The 24,281-nt window shown below is 40.3% G+C and overlaps 1 protein-coding gene across 2 annotated transcripts in view; it reads left to right on the forward strand.

Moving 5' to 3' along the window:
* Ncbp1 (nuclear cap binding protein subunit 1) overlaps positions 1–24,281 on the forward strand; it is a 42,992-nt gene that overhangs the window by 13,571 nt on the left and 5,140 nt on the right. The window contains exons 3-18 of one of the 2 annotated variants that reach the window (XM_036177083.1): positions 181–281; positions 2,449–2,605; positions 5,045–5,152; positions 5,599–5,720; positions 6,994–7,063; positions 7,806–8,021; positions 10,934–11,031; positions 12,023–12,086; positions 13,096–13,206; positions 16,200–16,264; positions 17,764–17,826; positions 18,693–18,767; positions 19,626–19,729; positions 21,639–21,761; positions 23,473–23,575; positions 23,994–24,087. In XM_036177083.1, coding sequence (XP_036032976.1) covers positions 181–281; positions 2,449–2,605; positions 5,045–5,152; positions 5,599–5,720; positions 6,994–7,063; positions 7,806–8,021; positions 10,934–11,031; positions 12,023–12,086; positions 13,096–13,206; positions 16,200–16,264; positions 17,764–17,826; positions 18,693–18,767; positions 19,626–19,729; positions 21,639–21,761; positions 23,473–23,575; positions 23,994–24,087 — 1,674 coding nt within the window. Of the gene's footprint in view, positions 1–180; positions 311–2,448; positions 2,606–5,044; positions 5,153–5,598; positions 5,721–6,993; positions 7,064–7,805; positions 8,022–10,933; positions 11,032–12,022; positions 12,087–13,095; positions 13,207–16,199; positions 16,265–17,763; positions 17,827–18,692; positions 18,768–19,625; positions 19,730–21,638; positions 21,762–23,472; positions 23,576–23,993; positions 24,088–24,281 lie in introns of those variants that run through there. The other variant, XM_036177084.1, reaches the window with a different exon arrangement.

A 24,281-nucleotide genomic window follows, 5' to 3' on the forward strand; every position in this document is an offset into this window, starting at 1 on the left:
TGGAATTGATTGATGCTAAGGGAATTCTCCATGAAATTGTCTTTAGTTCTTATTTTCTTCCCCACAGAATTAGAGTGCCTTATGGAAGGCCTTAATGTTTTTATGGTCATGTAGGAATTTTAACTTTAATTCACTGATTACTTGAGTGCTAACAGATCATTAATGTGATGTCCTCTGCAGAGTGCCTGCTCTTTGGAGAGCAATCTAGAAAGCTTGGCTGGTGTTTTGGAAGCTGACCTTCCTAACTACAAGAGCAAGATCTTAAGGCTTCTTTGTACAGTGTATGTATGTAAAAGATTTGTGGATCCAGGTGATAATGTATTATCTACTCTTATGTGCTTTGGGAAATGTGCAGAGGATGTGCTTACATTACATGTCACTAGCCTCCCTTCTGTCCTGAAACTCGTGGTCATGAAATGTTCCTCTTTGGCCCTTTGCTGAACTTACTTTTTTAAAGGGATAGACAGAACTAAAATGAAGTGGTTTTCATATTTTTTGTTGTTGTTGTTTTTTGTTTGTTTGTTTTTTAATGTGTGTTGGTGTTTTGCCTGCATGCATGTCTGTGTGAGGGTGTCAGATCCCCTGGAACTAGAGTTACAGACAGTTATGAGCTGCCATGTGGGTGCTCGGAATTGAACTTGGGTCCTCTGGAAAAACAGCTCTTAACCCCTGAGCCATCTCTCCAGCTCTGGTTTTCATATGTTTTATTTCTTAGGATTTTAAAATCATCTGAGTTAATTTTTTAACTCAGAAAATAAATGAGAAAGTAGATGTCTTTCAGTTAGAGACCCTTTCCCCCAACCAAGGAATACACAGTTGGATGTTTAAAGTAGAGTTGAGTTGGTTTTATTTTTGTTTTTTTGTTTTGTTTAGTTTGGGTGTGGTTTTTTTTGTTTGTTTGTTTTTTACCAGTAAGACCAAATATATTGGAAAACTTATAAATCAAGTGAATAGCCTTCCCTGCATACTAAAGGTGCTTTTGAACCTTTTAATGGGCATAATTGTCCTCAATGCTATAGTTACCATTTCAGTAATTTAAAAATAATTGTTAAATGTTTACAGCTTATTTTTAATTTAAAAATATACAAAGAAGATTCCATTGTAACTTTTAATAGTTAAATTTTTTTTTAAAAGATTTATTTTTTGTGTATGAGTGTTTTGCACATGTGTGTCTGTGACTATGGAGGTCAGAAGAGGGCTTTGGGTACCCTGGAACTGGAGTTATAGGCAGTTCTGAGTCACCACATGGATGCTAGGAATCCCAACTTGAGTCCTCTGCAAGAACAAGTTCTCTTAACTGTGGAGTTCTCTAGACCCATATTTAAATTTTGTTTTCAATTTTCAAAGGAATCCAGTCAATTCAGGAAAATGTATTTCTGAACTAAGAAACTATGAAAACTATCATTTTATTATAGTCAGCCATAGATGCCCTCTGTTGGATACTATATATTACAGACTTCTTATGCTAAGGGAAACTGTTGGAAGCCATGCTTGTTTGTGTAAGGCTGGGCTGGTATTGATTGGCAGTGTCCTTTTCAATATTTTTACTTGGAGAAAACCTTAGGGACCATGGCTTATTTTCAATACGAGTATTTTTTGAAGTCCTAAATCCTCCCCTGTACTCAGCAGTGTACCTGAGGGGAACAATATGAGAGAATTCTCCACAAAATTGTCATTAGTACTGTTTCCTTTTATTAGGAAGTGACGTTGACTTCTTTTTAGGCTTACCTTTACTATCCTTTTTATTTATTTATTTTGTGTGTGGGTGCACATGTGGGTGCACATGTGCCTCAGTGTGTGGAACTCATAGAACACTTAGAGGAATCAGTTCTCTCTTCTACCATGTGGGCCCTGGGGCTAAAGTCAGGTTGGCAAGAGCCTTAACCTGCTGAGCCATCAAGCTGTCCTCAACTATGTTAACATACCATGTTAAGCATTTCTTACAGGAACTTTGTTTAAAACTGATTTAATTCTTTATCTTTTATAAGCAATCCAATAATGTTTCTCCAAGCAGAATTCTCATCCCATGGCACTTGATTAGCTAAATTTAGAAACTCCCAATGCTCAGTTCCCCCTTAGTGATTCTGCATTAAAGAATCTGTTTCACAGAACACTTCTGATGTTACCATAGAAACCATTTTCAGTGGAATTGTTATTTCCACTCAATATATTTGAAAAAAAACTGGTCTAGCACTAGTTGTGTTAATTTTGGTGTGATAACTTCACAAGTAACTGTTCCTTAACTCTTGGACTAACTAAAATGAAAAATATTGGGATCTATGTCTGCATTCTTTTCAGTGACACATATGCCTTTTCTGAAATCATTTTCAAAACAGTTAAAAGTAATTGTGTTTCAAAGTTATTTGATGTTAAAAGCTTCATATACAATTCAACAGCTTAATATAAAACCTTTGTTTTGGGGTTGTCTTGTATGGGTTCTCAAATCAGTGCACGTCTGTTACCTGAGAAGTTGACAATTTATACAACGTTAGTTGGACTGCTGAATGCCAGAAATTACAACTTTGGTGGAGAATTTGTAGAAGCTATGATTCGCCAACTTAAAGAATCACTAAAAGCAAATAACTATAATGAAGCTGTATATTTGGTAAGTTTAATATTGTGTGTGTGTGTGTGTGTGTGTGTGTGTGTTATAAATTAGTGTTAAAGGGGAGAAAAGAAGCTACGGCCAATTAATCACTCCCTGGTCCTCAGTTCTGGTCCTTGATGAGCTTGTAGCTGTTCCTTGGGAAGCTGTTGACTTACTGCTCCATGCAGTGCTTATGTTGACTTTGCACTTAGTCCCCTTCCTTGCAGCATAGGATTCCCATGTTATTCCATGTTATTCTCTTATCTCTTGATCTCTACAGCACAGCTGTTTGAAGACCGGCTATTAATAACAGTAATGATATCAGCATGGCTCCGGTCTTTGAGTCTTCTCTTTCTTTCACTGAGTTGTCATCTTTTATTCCTTACATGTTTGTGTTACAATGATTCTGTCTTCTATTTAAGTTTTTCTTCTGAATCATTCTTATTCACTCTCAAAGCTGCATAAACCAAGTTTATTTTGGGGCCCCCCAAATTTATAACTATCTTCCACCCCAACCTTTTTCCTGAGTTCTAAACCTGTATCCCAAATAGAGCCCAGAGCTTTTGTCCTTGCAAGTCCCGAAATCCATCTGTTATTCATCCCCCTCTCTTGTCTACTCACCAGCTCGTTCACAGGGGCCACTATCTGCTGGACAAACCATCCAGAAATCTACATTAATTTTTAGCTTTTCTTTGCCTCCTTACATATCTCCAACCCCTCTCAATCCTATCTCCTAAATTCTCTTCTTTGTCCCATGGCCTCTAGCACAGTTTGTAACTTTCTTGTGTTGTTAGCTGCATCCTTACTTGACATTTGTCCATCCAAAGTCTCTGCCTTTGACTCCATCTTCGGTAATAATAGCACCAGAGTGGCCTTTGTTAGGCTCTGCTCCTGTTGGTTACTGGCTAAAAACTTCACTTCCATCCTGGTTTTATAGTGGGTGGTCTTAAAATTCTGATACACAAAATGATTCATTGGGCTGCAGGGAATGAATATGAGAACCTTTATCTTCTTTTTTTTCTTAACAATTTCATATATGTATTTAACTTATCTAGTCACATTGGTCCCCCGTTATCTTCTTTTCCCCATCTCTTGCTGTACCCTTTCTAGTCCCCTTTCTGCTTTGATGTCTTTTTGCACATGTGACTCACTGAGTAGAATTTAGAGTTGCTTTTATACGAGTGTGGGAGGTTATTTACTGGAGCATGAGCACCTTACTAATGGCTACACAACCAAGAAATACCTCCTTCTCCAGAAAGTGTTAACTGCCAGTACAGGAAGGGGTGGGGCCTCATGAGCTCTGTCCTCGTGAGGAACCTTGACCTGCCTAGTCTTAGGTAGGTTTTTCGCAGCTGCTGTGAGATTGTGAGTCCTGTGGCCATGTCCTGTCCAGAGGATAACATTTCACAGACTCCTCCCATCCTCTGCTTCTTGGGTTCTTTCTGCAGCACAGAACCTTTTTGTGTCTTGAATAGAAGGAAATGGAATTAGGTCTTACTAATACCTAATACATAGATTGGTAGTAATCCAGTATTTACTATAAATAAATGCATACATTTTGGAAAGCATGTGATCAAGATCTTTTTTATTGAAGACATTCAGAAAACTTTGGACATTTGTTAGAATCTAAGATTAAAGTCTTGATCTTTGGTGATTGCCCCAGTCTGGTTGCTTTCTCTTGTCCCCTGTATACCCTCCAGCTATATAAAATGACTTCACAACCCTCTGCCAAGAATGCCTTCCCTGCTTCCCACAGAGGGGCTTTGCTCACCCTTTCTAACCTTGCCCAGGTGTTTTCTTGCTACACTTCCCTTGTGACCAGTGTCACTGGTCCCAAGAACACTTGTTAATTTATCTTTTGGTGCAGGAGTCGTCCCTTGTCATTGAAGTTATGTTTGCCTCAAATAAGCTGTTAAATTCCCTTAAACAGTACCTTGAAGAGTGTTTATTTAGCCCTGGCACAGAGGACACCCAGTAAAAATCTCCTTTACTTAAATTTTCCATTTCTATATTTCAGTGAAAATTATTCCCATCCAAACAAAAAGACCAACCTACTTCAGTAGAATGGAATAACTGGAATATTTGACTGTCTGGGTGGGTGCTTAATGTAGCATAGCATAGAAACCCACAAAGTCACAGATTCCTATCCAATGTCACAACTACCCGACTTTGCCATTATACCACAAAACTACCATGATCAATGAGTAACTGAATGGGTTTGAACTATCTTCCACTGCAAGTGTGGTTATGGGCACTGAAATTTGAATTCATGTTATTTTATGTGAATATTGTTTTGTTTTAAGCATTAAATTTAGAGACTTCTTGGCTCACAGGTTGTGCAAACAAAAAGTAAGCTAAATATAGCCATGGGCTTTAATTTTGCAGACCATTACAAGGTTTTTTATGACTATTATGAAGTACTGTTAGGTTTAATGCAGATATCCTTTGCCCTCACAGGTCCGTTTTCTATCTGATCTTGTGAATTGTCATGTGATTGCTGCCCCATCTATGGTTGCTATGTTTGAGAATTTTGTAAGTGTGACTCAGGAAGAAGATGTGCCTCAAGTAAGACCCTTTATGTTGAACCTTTTCCATGAAGCACTATACCAGATTTTTCCCCCCACTGATAACTCTTTAGCAGCAATAAACAAAATACAATAACAGATTATCACACTATAATGCTTAATATCTGAAGGGCAAGTCAACTGGCTTCCTAGTGGGTTCTCTTGACATCATTGTATTAATTCAAATGATTTTAAGATTAGAGCTATATAACTAGAAATCCTCTAGATGAGCCAGATAGTTTATTTGAGCCTTATTAAAAAGCCTCCCCAGGATTGCATTTTTGAATAAAAAAAGATGGGGTTGGGGAGTTGTATAGCTTGGTTGTAGAATGCTTGCCTAGCATCTAAAAGGCCTTGAGTTTGATCCCTAACACTGGAAAGAAAGAATAATGAATAAATAAATACAATTAGCATTTTTTAAAACTTATCTTTTTAAACTTTCTTCAGGTGCGACGGGATTGGTATGTGTATGCATTTCTGTCATCTTTGCCCTGGGTTGGAAAAGAGTTATATGAAAAGAAAGATGCAGAAATGGACCGCATCTTCTCCAACACTGAAAGTTATCTTAAGTAAGTTCACAGCTCACAGGTTCTTTGTTGTTTGCATGAAGATATCCTACGGATAAATGTCTTAGTGATAAATGGTATGATAAATGTCTTAAATTCTGTTAGCAGTAACACCAGTTCAGTTTCATTTTTTTAAAAAACAAAACAAAACCGTAAATTTGCTGAACTTTTTCTCTGTTAAATTTCATTCCTTTGCTGCATAACTCACTAAGATCTCAGTGCTTTGCTAGTGCAAGACGTTGGTCGTATGTCTGCCGAGCAGCTTTCCTATATGGTGGTGAAAGGCATAGAGCGCTGTGGTAGGATAGCTCCACTAGTGTCCATTGTTTGCACGCTTAAAGGTCACCTGCAGCACCTAAAATTATACCTCTGCCCAGGCTACTGACTTGATTGCAAGAGGTTCAAACATGGGGTTCTAATGTGTTTGGAGTAGGAGCACTGCCCTGGGACATAGTATTTCATCATACACATTAATCCTAAGCCACAGCCTTCTCCCATGCCAGTGTAAAAACTTGCTCTATCTGGTTAGATACCATCAAATAATGAGCCTTGTTAGTAAACATGCCTAATTACTTTGCAGCATGATGGTGATAATGGTTGTGTATTCCTTTAGCTTTCACAGATTGATTTTGTCATACCATTATTAATTGCTTTGTTCAGTACAAATAAACATGACAACTAAAGATAAGACTTCTTTATATGTCTCTGTGTGTATATAAATATATATACTTGATTTTATACAAATGATAATCCAGCATATATACTTTTTCACATGTTTTGTTTTGTTTTTCTTGAACTTGAATTTATTGTATGAAAGTATGTGGTTCCATCAGATTGGGTTTGTTAACAGCATGGTATTCTTTTTTTTTTTCCTCTTTATTAGTCCCCTCTCTGTGGATATTTAACTTATGCTGTCTCCTGCTACCATTCATAAGTATCAGGGAATATTATTGTATATATACTATACATTATTGTATATAATGTGTAATATAATATGTGTGTACATATAATATGTGCAAGTATATTTATGGGGATATGGATTCATAGGAATGACATTGTTGGGTAAAGATTAAGAACAACTAAAATTTTGACAGAAATCGTCACATTGCCTTCCAGAGACATACTCTTCCAGATTGACCAATTAATCCCACTGTCACCAGTGTTTGAGATACAGATGTGCCTATTATCTTGATGATCATCATCAAAAATGTTGCTATCCAATGAATATCTTTTATGTTTCTAAAGCCTAAGTGTAGATTTTCATTTTTACCTTTAGAAGACGCCAGAAGACTCATGTGCCCATGTTACAAGTATGGACTGCCGATAAACCACATCCACAAGAAGAGGTGAATTGATTTTCATCCAGTGATATACACACAACTCTTGAGTAGATTCTTGTCTCTGTAACATGCCCAAACTGAGTCACCAACGCTGACATCCCGAATTCAATTCCCAGGACCCACAGGTAGAAGGAGGAAAGTGATTCCTACAAGTTGTCCTCTGACCTCTAAAAGTGCACTAGGGCTCGTCTGCCACACAAATAAGTAAAACTGCAATCTTTAAAAGTGCTCAGACTTGCATTTGTATACCTTAGCTAGGTCTCTAAATATCTCCAGTGAGGACTTCATTCCCTCTGGGTCTTCCGCATTGAGGGTTAAAATGTGATTGAAGCAGCCCCTTGCTTTTCAGAATGCCAGTGTTGACAGACTTGACACGTTCAGGTCTCAGTACTCAGTTTTAAAAACAGCAGAGATAGGGGCCCCGAATGTGCTTCCCAAAGCAAGCTGCTAGAGTAGAAATGGAGAGTGAGACTGCTCAGTAGGTAAAGGCAGCCTGTGTTAGAGCCCCAGACCACACAGTGGAAGGGAACACCTTTGAAAAGTTCTCTGGTTTCAGCGTGCACGTTGTGGCAATTGTGGGCACATTAATGTAATTTAAAATTTTTAAGTAAAAACAAAAGCTTAATGCCATTCTTTTCTGTCATATGAAATACCATATTAGTCTACTTTGCCCTGTATTTTAGAGAGTAGACACTTTCTGGACTGTCTAGCCAAAATGTTTATATTAAATATTAAAATCTCTTTTTAGTATTTAGATTGCTTGTGGGCCCAGATTCAGAAATTGAAAAAGGACCGGTGGCAGGAAAGGCACATCCTAAGACCCTACCTTGCCTTTGACAGCATCCTCTGTGAAGCACTACAGCATAACCTGCCTCCTTTCACACCCCCGCCTCACACGGAGGACTCAGTGTACCCGATGCCCAGGGTCATCTTCAGGATGTTCGACTATACAGACGACCCCGAGGTATGTGAGTGGCCCCAGTCCAGGAGGCCTGGCTTGCAGCTGTACTTGGGACCTAGTTCCCTTTGACTTACACTCTCGGTGCTTTGTTTTCTTTTTCTTTTTTCTCCTTTTTTTTCAAGGTCTCTCTGGACCCAGATTGGCTTTGAATCATTCTCTTACCTCAGCCTCCCAAGTGCTGGGATTACAGGCCCCTACCACATTGCCCATCCTAGCCCTGAAATAACCTTTCAATTTTCAGTTATTTTTTTAACATAAGAAGATTGATGAAAATCAATTATGCTTTGACTCAGCAAACTATATCACCTTGTTATGCAAAAAAAATTGTTTTGCTCATAATAAGAGAGACAGTATAGTTTACTAGTCAAGAGCCAAGTTGGTTAGCATTTTAATGCAAATTCTACCTGGGAACATGAGTGAGTTATTTACTTCCTGTGCCTCAGTCCCCAAAGGAACAATAATAGTATGGATCACATGTAGAAAATGAACAGTGTCTCATATGAATGCTCAATTTTAGCTGTTTGGGTGCAGGGTGTGTCATGGGGGGGGTGGCCAGAGGTTGACTTCAACTGTCTGTTGTTGCTTTTTTTGGGGAGGCAAGGTTTCTGATTGAACCTGGAGCTCACCATTGTAGCTATATGGCTGACCAGTAGGCCCCATGGGATCTACCTATATTGAGCCTGCCCAACTGAGCATGTACTACCTGGTATAGCTTTTAATGTGGATTCTGGAGGTATTTAGTTCAGTTCCTCATATTTGTACAGTAAGTACAATACTCAAATATCCACTGAGTCATCTCCCAAGCACCATGTTTAGCTAATTATTATTATTGTTTAGTGTGTGTCTGTCTTTGTAGCCTAGTCTGTTCTCATTGTGACAACCCTCCTGCCTTGGCCTCTTGAACTCTGAGATAGTGCTTGTGAGCCACTATGCTAAACATTTCTGCTTTGTTACTCTTTTCTGAGACAGGGTCCCATTTAGCCCAGGCTGGTCTGGTACTTGCTGTGCAGTTGAAGATGACCTTTAACTTGTGATCCTCTTGCCGCTGCCTCTGTTGTGATTACAGGCATTCTCCACCATGCCCAGTTTTATATGTTGCTAAGGATTGAGCCCAGGGCTTGAGGCATGCTAAGCAAGTACTCTACTGACCAAGCTACACCGCAGTCCTGTTTAGTCATTGTTAATATGTTTTTCAAGGAAAATGCTTCCTTTTCTAAATTGCCCATATTTTTAAATAACTCAGCTTAAGTTACTCATTGTACAATTATTAAAAGTATTTTTGTCAACCTTCCAACTTAACATTCTAGTTTTTAAATACTTGTTATAATAGTGTGTTTTTGTTAAGAAGCCAAATTGTTGGCAACCCTTTGACAGGAAAATGTGATTTTATTGTGACTATTGGAAGTAAAAATTAACATTTGAAGTACACATTAATTATTTTTATCTCAGTGTGTACGTGTCTGTCTTGAAGCCAGGCAGCAAGTATATGATTACTAGATCGTTTCTGGAAAGTAGTTTAGCCACTAAAGTACCAGAACTGTTGTTTGCACCCTCCTTGTTGTATGTAGCAAGCAGCTCACCCTTAACCCTCAACACAGTGGACTTTCCAGGGTATGTGTTTGTGAACGAGCACCATCCTTGCATTATAAGGTGCTTGGCCTGGCTCTGCTTCTCTGGTGGCCCATGTCAGGTAACTAGCTTCGGGTCCCAAATGACTTAAAGGACACATGCATTCCACGAGTGGACCTGTAAAGTCTGTGTTTAGCACAGGGAAGTATAAAGAGAGTCAGCTGTTTTTGGGTGAACTGCTACGCACAGGACCTTGGCTTGGTTTCGATTTTTGTTGTTGTTGTTGTTGATTTTTTAAAGAATACAAACAGAAATAAAGCAGAGATTCCAAATGTCCCTTCCAGGCAGCACAACTGCTCTTCAGTCTTGAGTTTTCAGCTCTTCTCCCTGGGTCAGCCCAGAGACAGGACGTGACTGGAGTGGTGTGGGACAGGCTTGAGGATGGGCTCACCACCTGCCCTGGTCCCGTTCAGTAGTCCAGCCTTCTGGGAGGCTTGGTGGTGGGAGGACTTGACTGTCTGCTTTGCTGTAGTGAATAATGAGAAAGCACCTTGATTCAAAATTACATGATGACCTGTTAGCTAGTTTATATTCGTGCCATTTAGTCTCTGTGATTAGTTATAGCAAAGGAAACAAGAATTTGACCTCGGGATGTAGTTCTCCTGTGCTGATTATATTTCCCTGCTGTTGCTGCACACTGCCTGCCCTTCCCCCAGCAGAGAGTATAAATGTCCCAAAATGGAAACACTGCATTCTTCTGTGTTTTGATAATGTCTTTAAAAGGTTTTCTTAAACTTAGAAATTGGGTAATAATTCAGTAGATAAACACACAGGCCATGAAATCTGACACCAGAGTTCCATCATAATTGGCTGACATGCATGGTAAAAAGAGACAGCCAGAGCCGGGTGGCAGCGGCGCACGCCTTTAATCCCAGCACTCGGGAGACAGAGCCAGGCAGATCTCTGTGAGTTCAAGGCCATCCTGGGCTACCAAGTGAGTTCCAGGAAAGGTGCCAACACTACACAGAGAAACCCTGTCCCAGAGAGAAAGAGAGAGGGAGAGAGAGCAAGCGAGAGCGCACCAGCCAGCCAATTCCTCACACATGATGGATGGATGGACGGACGGACAGACAGACAGTGTTTTGTTGTTATTGTTTTTGTTTGTTTTTAATTGATTTGTAAAATAGGCCTGGTAGGTTTTTGATGTCTCAGGAGCACTATACACTCTTGATTCTGTGGTAGGTATTTAACAGGACAGTTCAGTCCTAGATGAAAGTATTTATTGACTAAATGTAAGAAATGTGTTTTGTGGTTCTGTGCATGAGTACATTTGGTCTTCTTTCCAGGGTCCTGTTATGCCAGGGAGTCATTCAGTGGAGAGGTTTGTCATAGAGGAGAATCTTCACTGCATCATAAAATCCTACTGGAAGGAAAGGAAAACTTGGTGAGATTCTCTCCATGGTACTTTGAAAGGGGGTAGGAAACCATTTTGATGATGTACATTTGGAAAATATACATTTGGAGTGTGTAAGGCTGGAGAGATAGCCTAGCAGGCATGAGGACCAGTGTTCGGGTGCCCAGCACCCATGTAAACACAGTTGGCATTCACCAGTATCTCAGTTCTGGAGATGCTGAAACAGGAGTATCCCTGGGGATTGCTCTCCAGCCAGTTAAGCCAGTCTATGAACCCCAGGTGTTTTGTTTGTTTGAAATACTTGATGTGTATGGGTATTTTTCCTGCATGTGTATCTATATATCACTTGTGTGTCTGGTGCCCTCAAAGGCCAGAAGAGGGCTTTGAATCACTTGGAAATGGGGTTCCAGATAGCTGTGAGGTGCCTTGTGGTTGCTGGGAATTGAACCTGGGTTCTTTGTAAGAGCAGCCAGTGCTCTTAGCTGCTGAGCCCTCTCTCTAGTTCCTAAATCCCAGGCTTAGTGAGAAGCCTTGTATTAGAAATAAGATGGAGAAGCACTTGAAGAAGACATTCAACATGACCTCTTGACCTCTGACTTCCACATACCTATTCGTGCACACACAGGTACATACATTCCATATGTGCTAAAATTGAATAGTAGGCTGGATTTAGTTTGGATGTATGGAAATTAAAGCTTACTCATGTGTTTTTCTGTTTTTTAACATTTAGAAACCTAAGTGTTAATAAATTTTCATAGAGCTGCAAAGTTTTGGCTTCGATTTTTGAGGAGAAATATTGTAGTTACCACCTGTAAGAATGTGCTGAGTTAGTAGATCTTCAGGTGCTGGTTTTATTACTTTCCTTTTTGTGTGTAAGACAAACGATTCATACCATGTTAATAAATAACTGGAACTAGAACATCACAGCGAGTTTTTGGTCAGCGAAGCTCACTGCATTTGAAACTGTTGGGTTTCGTGTGTGTCTCTGTACACTTGCTAACTGAAATCACACTTCTTACAGTGCTGCACAGCTGGTGAGCTATCCAGGGAAGAACAAGATCCCCTTGAACTACCACATAGTTGAGGTATGCATTCCACGCCGTGCTAACTCTGCTTTTCCCAGCTGTCTGAGGACTGTACGGTTCTCCTGGCTTTGTCTGTCTGTGCTGTCCTTGCTGTTACCAGGCTCTGAGAAGGAATAGAGAAGCAAGGACATCGCCAGTTAGCCTTGCTAGTGAAGGAAGAAAGGAGTTGAAGCTCCAAGTCTTTACCTGTTGAGTCATCTTGCTGGCCTCAGTTGCCTCCTCCCTCCCTCCCTCCACCCTCCATCCCCCTTTTAAGTGGTACAAGTCTTTAATCCCAGCACTCGGGAAGAAGAGGCAGCAGGTCTGAGTTCAAGGCTAGCCTGGTCTACAAAGAGAGTTCCAGGACAGCCAGGACTACACAGAGAAACCCTGTCTCAAAAAACCAAAGAGGAGGGGAAAAAAAAAAGACTGGGTGTCACCATACCACCCAACCTAACCTGGGACTCGTGACCCTTCTGCCTTATCCTCCTGAGTTGCTGGGACTCCAGGCATGTACTACCACACATGCCTCTAAGTCATATTTTTAAATCTGAAAAAAAAAAAAAAAAGGTGTAGAATTCCTAATGCATTAAGAGGAAGAAATGCAGACTAGGGCTTTAGACATTTAGGCAGGGGTAAGAAATAGCGTGCCAAAAAGATCTGGGGTCTATTTTGAGTAGCAGTGGAGAATACTCAGCCATCTCAAACCCTGGTCCACTAAGAATTCTCAATACCCATAGAAATGCAGTTGCATGAGTTGAGCCCCTTGATACAGTGTCTCCAGTGTCTCCCTCAGTCACCTTTGAGACTTCAAAGGATGGATTACTAGTGCATATTTGTCTCAGCAGTGTGGGTCATAGCAGCCTTCACCTAGTGGATGCTTGAAGTAGAAAAGGGGGTGTTCATTGTGTTGTTCAGTTGTAGATTGGAAAGCATTCTTTTTGCGATAAAAGGGAATTATTTTTCCATTGTAGGTGCCATGGAGTTTAGGGTTAGGGTATAATATGTGGGTCTTTCTGGTGTTTTGCAGGTGATCTTTGCAGAGCTGTTTCAGCTTCCAGCACCCCCTCACGTCGATGTAATGTACACTACCCTGCTCATTGAACTGTGCAAACTTCAGCCGGGCTCTCTGCCCCAAGTTGTATCCTTTGCGGTTTTAAATGCACGGCCCTTGGGTGTGCAATCTTTTTAGAAGATTGCATTATGGAGCTATTTTTTCTCAGTTCACCTTTATGTTCCTATGCTTTGGGTTTTAGGAGTAATAGTTTAATTTACTTTGTTTTTAAGTAAATAAGACTTGAGACAAAAATGCATGTTTGTGAAGTTAACACATAGCATCCCTTGCTTAAATAGAAAGTGCTGCTATGGTTTACAAGCTCCTTGTTCTCCCAGCAGGATCCGCTTCTTTCACACCACACTAATAATGCTGGTGTTAGCATTCCCTTGCCTTTTGTTTGTTTCCTGAGATAGGGTCGTACTTTGTAGCCCAGGATGGCCTCAAACTCAGGATGATCCACTTGCCTCAGCCTCCAAAGTGTAGGAATTACAGGTTTGAGGCCATGTCCAAGCTATTCCTTTGCCTTTTTGTTTTTTGTTGTTTGTTTGTTTCCTTTTTTTATTTTTGGTTTTGGTCTGAGACAGGGTTTCTTTGTATAACAGCCTTAGGTGTCCTGAAACTCGATTTGTAGACCAGGCTGGTCTTGAACTCACAGAGATCCACCTGCCTCTGCCTCCCAAGTGTTGGGATTAAAAGTGTGCACCACCAGTGCCCAGCTCCTTTGCCTTTTAAAACAATAGTTTGAAGAAAATGTACTTTCTGCCTTTTCAGGACTTCAGGTCTTCTATAAGCCCATTAGATAAGTTCCATTGATTGTATTATTTGAATAAATAGTTCCATGTCTGTAAGTGTGTGTGTGTGTGTGTGTGTGTGTGTGTGTGTGTGTGTGTATACGTGTGTATACGTACGAGCGCTACTTCTGTGAGTTACTAGGAATGATATTAGTCTCCCTTTATACCTGTGGGTATGCTCATTTCTCTAGTTCCATCAATTTTGCTTTGTCAATATTTGGTGCTCAACTTTGTTGTATCCTTGGTGAAGTAAGGTTTTTAACACTCTGGAGTCTGGAGTACTTCTAGCTTATATGTTACATGGCTTTTATCTTAAAATGCCTTGTTTTTATTTTATATATATTTTCCCCCTTGGTTTTTGAGACAGGGCTTCTCTGTGTAACAGCTCTGGCTGGACTGGGACTTGCTCTGTAGACTAGGCTGGCCTTGAACTCACAGAGGTCCACCTGCCTCTGCCTCCCAAGTGCTAAGATTAAAGGCATATGCCATTGCTGCCAAGCTAAATCATTTTTCATCAAAATTTTTTCATACAGTATATTTTGATTATATTCTGTCCTTTTCCCAACTTTTCCCAAAGCCTAGCCACTCAATTTAATGTCTCTCTTAAAATAAAAACTGAAAAAGAAAAAAAATTGAAAATCCAAACAAACTTTGAGGGGAGGAGGAAGAAGAAAATATTAAAACAAAACACACACACACACACACACACACCATGGAGTTTGTCTTATGTTGGCCAGCTATTCCTGCACATGGGGCCTGCCCTGAAGTGTGGTTGATATAGTCAGTGGCACTCCACTGGACAAAACTGCTTTTCCCTTTCCAGCAGGTATCAATTACAAACAGTTTCTTGGTTGGGGGTCAGCTTTGTGTCCCCTCCCCTTGTCAGTGCTGGGATTGTGTCTGATCTGAACCTGTGCAGTCCTGTGCGTGCTGTCACAGCCTCTGAGTTCGAGTGTCAGCCCTGGTGTCTGGAGGATGCTGCATCCTTGAAGTCACCCCCACCTCTGTCTCTCACAGTCTCCACCTCCTCCTGCACATAGATCCATGATGTTTTTTGATTTTTAATAAGTAGCAACCACTTTCTTTTAGTTAAGGTATTTTTCCTTGTAGACTTCTGCATCCTTAGGTTTCTAGTGTGGCTCATAAACCACTGTATTTCTCTCCATTCTGACGCTGTCATTTGACTACACCCTGTTTGACATGCCCACTTTATTCTTCTCTACTGTCTGTCTCTTAGATTACAAAAAGAGTTTGAGTTGTTACTGCATTTTGTCCTCTGCTGCTTCACACCCCTCCCACCATGTGTGTTTGTGTGCACACACATGCAGCAAACATACCTTTCTCCTACCAGTTCTGGCCTTCCTTTCAGAAATAAAAAGATCAGAGAACACTTCAATTTCAAGTATGTTTATTTTATTTTTTGGCATTTTAAATAAAAAAAATTATGCTTGATATCCATACCTATCATTCTCTGGTGTTCATTTCTTTTGTATGTCCTAAACTTCCATCTCTAATTATTTCATGTGGAATTTTCTTTAAAGATGTATTGATGCTAGTGGTTGCTACAGTTTTTAGAAAAAGTTTTATTTTTGTATTTGTTTTGGTTTGGTTTTTTTGTGGTAATGATGGTTTTTGTTCTTAAAAGATGGTATGAGGTTTTAGAGAGAACTGGGCATGATGCTTATAAATTTTATTTCTAATATTTCCAAACCAGAAACAACCTCAATGTCCAACAACACATGAATAGATGAACAAATTTTGTTTCCTTGCCATGGTAATATTCAATTCAGTAAGAAAAATGACTTGTTTTTTAATGCAATGAACAACATGAGTTGAAAAATAATATATGCTGAAGGAAAGGTAACAGATTCACAGAACATGATGCTATTTTTGTAAAACTCTAAAAAAAAAAAAAATGCAAAAATCCTCTAATGACAGAAGACCAGTGGATGCTTGGGGAGATGTCTAGTGGATGCTTGGGGAGAGGTCTAGTGGATTCTTGGGGAGTGGTCTAGAATGACTGAGGAAGGAGTGGATTACAAAGAAGCTTGGGGAAATTGTAGAGATGATGAAACTATTATCTTGACTTCACAGATGTGGATACAGTCAAATTTATTGCACATCATAGGCAGTTTAACATTTGAAAAAAAAGATCAGTTATATGAAAGGATGAAAGACTCATAAATTCTTAGTGATAAAGACTTAGATGATCTTCTCTTCCTTTATCCCATCACAATTCATTTGAAAGGAGAGTGGAAAGTAGTTTTCCTTATCTTCAATCTGCAGCTTGCACAGGCGACTGAGATGCTGTACATGCGTCTGGACACGATGAGTACTACATGTGTAGACAGGTACAGCCATTGGTTACTTCTATGCTAAGGGTTATGTTAGCACTTGCAAGAATTTGTCAGAAGGCTATCTTAAGGATTTCCAGATTGTTCCCTGCTTTCCCAAACCTCTTTGTGTGATAGTTGCTTGTTAGAACACCATGGCTTCCAGTCTGTTTCAGTCTAGAGATGCCTGCGCTTGCTTCTCTGTAATTCCAATTCCTGCTTGAAGCATGTGGCACTTAGGCGTCATCTGACTTTTCCTCCTACTTGATTGCATGTGTAAGTCTAAGATAAGCTTACTCTGAATGAGAAATCTAATACTGTATTATATATGAACATTTACAGATTATCTGTTTTGAAAGTAATTATAGAGAAGTATCTTCAGCCTGCAGCTGTGAGACTCCATTTATTTTGAATAAATAAACAAAATTTGGATTGTTAGAGCAAGCATGGTCATTGCATTCTCACTGCTTTCTTTTGGGGATGTCTGTGGGACTACTTTACCAACTGTTTTCTTTTTTCTTCTGTCCATTTTCCAAATCATATCAGAGGAAGAATTGAATAGTTGTCTAATTACCATATCTTTTACCCTAATTCTGTATTAACAATCACTTCTGCTGGTGACCTTGAAAAATTCAGATGATTGAAATCAGATTTTTGAAGGTAGTGCTTTAAGAACATGTCTTCTGGTGTCTCCATTCTAATAAAGTATTGATTCAGTAAACGTCTTGAGTGCTCTTACGGCCTCACAGCACTATTTAACACTATAAGATGTCTGCTGTCTAGAGAGCTAAGTGTATTTTTAAATGGGACTTTGTGCGTATAGGCTGTCGTAGTGGGCCTGGAAATGGCTCAGGAGTTAAGGTGCTTGGTGCTCTTCCAGAGAACCTGAGTTTGGTTCTCAGCGCCCACCCACACCGGGCAGCTTCACAACCACCTGTAGCTCCATCTCCAGAGGATCCAACACACTTATGGCCTCTGGTGCTGCATATATATGCACATACAACATAAACATGTAAATGAGGAAGTAAAGTTTTTGAAAAGGTCACAGTATAAGAAACTAAGAGCTGGAGAGAAGGCTCAGTGGTTAAGAGCACTGGCTGCTCTCCCAGGAGCCCACGGTCAATTCCAGCAACATATGACAGGCTTGCTTTGGTTCTGCCATTTGTAAATTATTTATGAACATTTAACTACAGTTTTTTTACTGCTTCCATTTCATCAACAGTTACAGGAGAAAAATAGTGTACTCCTTCACAGCTATGAGAATCATATATAAATATTTTACAGAAAGTATGAGCTTAAATCATGTGTGTTACCTAGCAAGAATAAAAGGATGCACCATCAGGAGAGCTGAGATAGCCAGGGACTGACCATAAGACAGCGAGTTAGGGGCTTTGCTAAGAGAACAAAGAGCACAGGTAGCGAGTGGGTGTGCACATAAGACAAGGTTTAGCTGTATAAAGGATTCTATAAATTTCATTCTTCCTTTCTCCTCTTCCCTGCCCTATTCCCCAATTTAGGTTTATTAATTGGTTTTCTCATCATCTAAGTAACTTTCAGTTCCGTTGGAGCTGGGAAGATTGGTAAGTATAATGTTTATCCTACCTTATTCAGAAAAATTATATTGGAGATCTCCTAGTCTGTAAAGTGATTGCCCCTTAAACATAAAGACCCAAGTTTGATCACCAGAGCCCATGTTAAAAAGCCCACCATTGAGCCCTACATAGTGGTGCACTCCTTTAATCCCAGCACTCAGGAGGCAGAGGCAGATCAATCTCTGAGTCTGAGGCTAGCCTGGTCTACATAGTAAGTTCCAGACCAGCCAGTACTACACAGTGAGATCCTGGGTTGTTTTGTTTTTGTTTTGTTTTTGTTTTTGTTTTTGTTTTTTTGTTTTTTGTTTTTTTTTTTAAAAGCCAGTCATGGAGGCATGGGTTTCTAACCCCAGCACTGGGGACATGGAGACTAGCAGATCCCTGAAGCTCGCTGGCCAGCCTAGTGAGAAACACTGTCTCAAAAACCAGAGTGGGTGCACCAGGGGACAGCACCAAGGGCATCCTCTGGCCTCCATGCATGTGCATAGCACATGAGTATACACATGCACAAAAGAACCTACATATTTAAAACACAGTCTAAATAGTCTGTTGTGCTGGGCATGGTGGCACGTACCTTTTATCTCAGCACTTAGGAGGCAGAGGCAGGCAGATCTCTGAGTTTGAGGCCAGCCTGGTCTACAAAGCTAGAGTTCCAGGACAGCCAGGGCTACACAGAGAAACTGTCTTGAAAAACCAAAAACAAACAAGTCTGTTGTCTCCAGTATTTATTTTATTGATATTTAGTTACTATATGAGATAATAGGTAGAAAGACCCTAGGATAAGCCAGGAAATGATGATTATATATACAAAAGCTTATGTATATGAACTTAATAAAGCCACATTTCCTCCTTAGGTCAGATTGTCTTACTCAGGATCTCGAAAGTCCCAAACCAAAGTTTGTAAGAGAAGTTCTAGAAAAATGCATGAGGTAAGCTCTTTGTACTTTCTCCTTGATATAGGTGACTGTTTGAACTGGCTATCATCTGACAGGCTTTCTCTTTCCTTGGCATGTGTGATGCAGTATTCTTTCTTAAATCCTGCTGTTCGTCCATCGTCCACCTCACATTTTAATCAGGATTGGGGCTACAATTGGATTTTATGTGAATTAGGCCAAAAAGATATCATGAGCATTTTCTCATTTTCTAAGCTTGTATTTTTTTTCTAATTTGTGTTTTCTTAGCCCTCCCCTACACTCATCTATTTAATAAAAAACTTTAGTTTCTAAAAATAGGATATGCTTTGGGGGAACTGTGATGTGAGCTCTTAATGTGTATTTTTTTGAGGGATAGGTGGGTTTAGGCTTTTGGAAAGACACAAATTTCATATATCTATATATACTTTTCTCTCTTGGTGTGGTGTATCCCTCTCTCACATCCAACCCAATATTGTCTCCTGCCATCCTCTATCTATAACATGATGTGTAAATACTTTGTCAGGCGGGAAGAAACTTGGCTTTTACGATCTTCCATGTATTTCTTCGGTGCGTCACAACCAGCCTCCCAGCCATGGCAACCTTACCTTCTCACCCAACCCACCATCACTTCCCATCTCTCACCACCAGACTTGTGGAACCCCTAGCCCCACCTCAATGCAGAGTCAGTACGTTTTGAAGCAGGCCTGAGTTTACCAGCTGTGCTAACTTATTGAAAGGCCTGAAGGACTTGGTCCCCATGTGCTTCTTGGTTGTCCATTGAGTTGGGGATGTTGGATCTTGGCTTTCTGGGCACGTTGAGCATTACCAAAGACTAACGTGAGACCTTTTCTGAGGCTCTTATTTGTGTTATAGGTTGTCTTACCATCAACATATATTAGATATTGTTCCTCCCACCTTCTCAGTTCTGTGTCCTGCAAACCCAACCTGCATTTACAAGTATGGAGATGAAAGTAGCAGTAAGTATGAAATGACAAACCTCTCTCCGTAAAATGAACCATGCTCTGAAGCCAGTTATTTATCTATAGGAGGAGAAATTGACTTTTTCTTAGAATTGTATTTCTTTATTTGAAAAGTGGCTCATCATTAGCCACTAGATTAAGGATTTTGTTGTTATCTAATTGGTAATTATTAGCTTATAGCTTTTTTTCTGTTTATATTGTTTACAGTGTTTTGTATATGACATTTTTAATATGGTACAAAAAGTAGTAAGATGAATGTATACCTGGAATGTACTGAAACTGAAAGTGCATTTGTTACAATGGAGACTTCTTGAATTAGTTATCATCTTGTCTTGTTAGCGTTACTAAGTGATGGAACACCGTGACCAAAAGCAAGTGAGGAGGAAAGTGTTTATTTGGCTTATATTTCCATATCACTGCTCATCATTGAAGGAAGTCAGGGTAGGAACTCAAACAAGCCAGAAAACAATATTATAATACTGCCTACTGGCTTGCTATGGATGGATCCTATGGAAGCGTTTTCTCAATTGAGATTCCCTCCTTTCAGATAACTAGCTTGTGTCGAGTTGACGTAAGACTAGCTGGCACACATCTGATGCTGGGAACACTGGGGCACATGGCAGTCTGCTTCAAAAGTAAATTTGTAAACCTGACTTTTACCCTGGCCCCATGGGTTCTGGGATTGCATCATGAGCCAGAGCTGCTGGAATTGCTGTGGTCTTTCTCCTTTGCACAGTTGATGCTTTGTGAAGGCGGTGTGTGCGGTGGTGGCCAGAGGTAGATGTCAGGGGTACAGAGGTAGATGTGAGGTATACAGAAGTAGATGTCAGATGTACAGAGGTAGATATCAGGGGTACAGAAGTAGATGTCAGATGTACAGAGGTAGATGTCAGGGGTACAGAGGTAGATGTCAGGGGTACAGAGATAGATGTCAGGTTATCCAACTGTGCTGCTGTGATTGCACTGAACGTTATAGTTCATTCATGAGCCTCACATTTTGTGCTTCAGGAAAGTTCTCTGTGTCTGGAAACTCTGCTCTTCCTTGCTTTGTGCAATTATATTACCTCAACAGAAAGCCCTTTTTATCTCTAGTTCCTATTTCTTCCTCGGGTCTGGCCCAAGTGTGTTGTTTGTAAATAATTTTAACCTTTAGCAAACCCATTTCATAAAAACACTTTTGGTCTAGTTCTAAAGTAAATTTCTTGGTTCCCCAGCTAATGTGCAAATTCCCGGATGACAAAGGGTTCTCATTTTCTTGTATATGTGTGGGATCTTTAGTTTGTTTTGTTTTTCATAGAATTCCCTTCCACTGACAGGGACAGGCTCACAACAGGTGCTGGCTGAATGACTATCTTTGTGTGACCTGTTGTAATAGACGTCAGTCATTGCAGATCTTAATGTTGTCTTATGATCCTGTGTCAAGATTATCCTTTTGTTGCCATCGTCTGCATTACATTGAAAGTAGATTTCCTGTTGCTTTGATGATGCCTTTACACAACGTGACTTCTACACCATGAGCACACCTCACAAAACCCTAACCAGTAATCGCAGAGCCTCTTACGTTGGCAGCCTTCACCTTGCTTGAACTCATTGGCCCCAGAAAAAGTTGTTGGCAAAAATGACCAAGAAGCTGTTGGTTGGGTTTACAAATGTCCCTGAGACCTGAGGCCTGGTGTGCTCTTGAGTATCAACATGAGAATTCTCTTTTAGTCTAGATAAAATTTAAAACAACAACAAACAAGCAAACATTGGATGAGGGGAGCTTTCCTGTAAGGGTCATGCGTGGTTTCGTGCAGATCTTGACGGAAGGGGTTGTTCTGTTTTGAAAGAAAACAACTGAAAGTGTTGATCGGCTTCTCGTAGAGCAGACTGTCAGCCTGATCTGCCTTCCCTCTGTTCTGTTTAGATTCTCTTCCTGGACATTCCGTGGCACTCTGTTTATCTGTTGCTTTTAAAAGTAAGGCAACTAATGATGAAATCTTCAGCATTCTGAAGGACGTACCAAATCCTAACCAGGATGATGATAGCGGTAAGAGAATTCCTTTTTCAGCTGAAACACATAGGCCACGTTAAAGCATAAACAGAGCTTTGAGGAAACACGAGTTCCATTAAATCCTGTTGGGTGCTCATATGGCAGTCTATCTGCTCTTCTTAGGACCTGCTTATTTCACGCCCTTATCTAAGAGGCCCTAAAATTCCTATGAAGCAGCTTATATTAAGAATAGAGGCCGGGCTGGGCAGCGGTGGCACACACCTTTAATCCCAGCACTTGGGAGGCAGAGGCAGGCAGATCTCTGAGTTTCAGGCCACCCTGGTCTACAAAGTGAGATCCAGGACAGGCTACATGGAGAAACCGTCTCGAAAAAAGAAAAAAAGAATAGAGGCTGGGCAGTGATGGCACAGGCCTTCAATCCCAGCACTTGGGAGGCAGAGCCAAGTGAATCTCTGTGAGTTTGAGGCCAGCCTGGTCTAAAGAGTAAGTTCTAGGAAAAGCTCCAAAGCTACACATAGAGAAACCCTGTCTTAAAAACCAAGAAAAAGAAAAGAAAAGAAAAGGGAAAAAAAAGAATAGAAACCATCCTGGGTGTGGTAGTTGCACGCCTTTTATCCTAGCACTTGGGAGGCAGAGGCAAGTGGATCTTTATGAGTTAGAGGCCAGCCTAGATTACATAATGAATTTCAGGCCAGCCGGAACTACATAATGAGGTCTTGTCTCAAAAACAAGCAACAGGTACAAAAAGAACACAAACCATGTTCTACATACAAAGTAAATCACGTATAGCTTAGTCAAGGTTTTTTTGTTTTTTTAAGTATTTCCTGATTAGGAAAGCTTAGTGTGTTGGATATTTTTGGTGGGATTGATGTTTTCTCTAAATTATAAGCTATTACGGTACTAATGCCTAATCTTTACTTAGTATGTACCACACAGTTGCAGCCAGCATCTCAGCTTTGTTCTATTTTCCTGGTATGAATGAGGAAATGGACAGAATCACATACAAGTTTACCTGGTTTGTGACTGGATAAGGAAAGAAATACTGTAAGAGTTGCTCTAATACTTACGACATACTGTGAAATATGTAATTATCTATAGTAAGTAAATCAGTATGTTGCACAAAAAGCCAGATCAGTAGAGTGGATAACAAGTCTACAAAGACAACCATCTGGTGGGGAGTACACCTAGGAGGTGTCAGCCAGCCAAGCTAATACTAAGTTTAGACTTTGGCAGATGCCGTAAGATAGAGGTTTACAGGGTGTACTGGTTTTGCTTTTTATTAACATTTGACACTTTCTAGACGGAATATGGAGAAGGAGGTATGTGTGATACTTTTGAAGGAAATGGGTCATAAGCCAGGCATGGTGGTGCAACCCTGCTAATCTGAGCAATCTGAAGTTTGGTCTGTATATCAAGGCCAGCCAGCCAGCTGTTATAGTGAGACCCTGTCATAAATTAACAAAAAAAGCCAAAACTCTGAATTTTATAGAAGAACTGGGAAAATTGTTCCATAAAGACAGAATTAAGGGTATGCTTTCTTGATGGGGGGTTGAGATAAGGTCTCATTATATAGCTTTGGCTGGCCCTGCTTAGTTTTCTATTTTGAGAAGACTTCAGTTGTTGAGTTTTACTGACAGGTTATTATATAAATGTCTTAGGAGCACACTGTTTGCTTAGCGTTCCAGGGTGTGGCGCCCAGGACTTACTGCACTTGACATTTGTTAACCCCTACTGTTAATGTTTTCAGACGAAGGCTTCAGCTTTAACCCATTGAAGATAGAGGTCTTCGTACAGACTCTGCTGCACTTGGCGGCCAAATCCTTCAGTCACTCCTTCAGCGCCCTTGCAAAGTAAGTGTGCACATTTAACACCAATGCTGGAGCAAGTTTTGCCTAAACTTGTTAAATATGAAGATCTTACTACATAATTTGATAGCATAGATTCGGTTTGTGGTTGTCAAAATGTTTCCCAGGGTTAAGTGTGTGTGCAGTGTAGATGTGCAGGGAGTGGGTGAACTAGTGAAACATAGGTCGTTGGGACAGTTGTTTACACAGGCAGAGAGGTCTGGCGGCCTATCTAGACATCTTTCCAAAGACAGGAAGTGGAAGTGAAAGCCCACCCAAAGGTTGGCTTCTAAAGAGACAGCAAATTTGGTAAGAATCCAGAATAAAAAGAGCTCTTGTAAATTGAATAAGATTAAAGAGGGTTTGAAAACACTAAAATGGCGTATGTGTAATTACAAGTGGTATTTTTCACCTTTGTCTAAAGGTTTCATGAAGTCTTCAAAACTCTTGCAGAAAGTAATGAGGGGAAGTTACATGTGCTGAGAGTTATGTTTGAAGTTTGGAGGAATCACCCACAGGTAACAACTCTTTACTTGGGCATAGTAAGATCCTGCCTGGGTGGCGGTGCGCGCATTTAATCCCAGCACTCGGGAGGCAGAGGCAGGCGGATCTCTGAGTTCGAGGCCAGCCTGGTCTACAGAGCAAGATCCAGGATAGACACCAAAACAACACAGAAATCCTGTCTCAGAAAAAAAAAAAAATCCAGTAGAAT

The sequence above is a fragment of the Onychomys torridus genome, chromosome 2 (genome assembly GCF_903995425.1).
Source record: "Onychomys torridus chromosome 2, mOncTor1.1, whole genome shotgun sequence".
Classification (NCBI taxonomy): domain Eukaryota; kingdom Metazoa; phylum Chordata; class Mammalia; order Rodentia; family Cricetidae; genus Onychomys; species Onychomys torridus.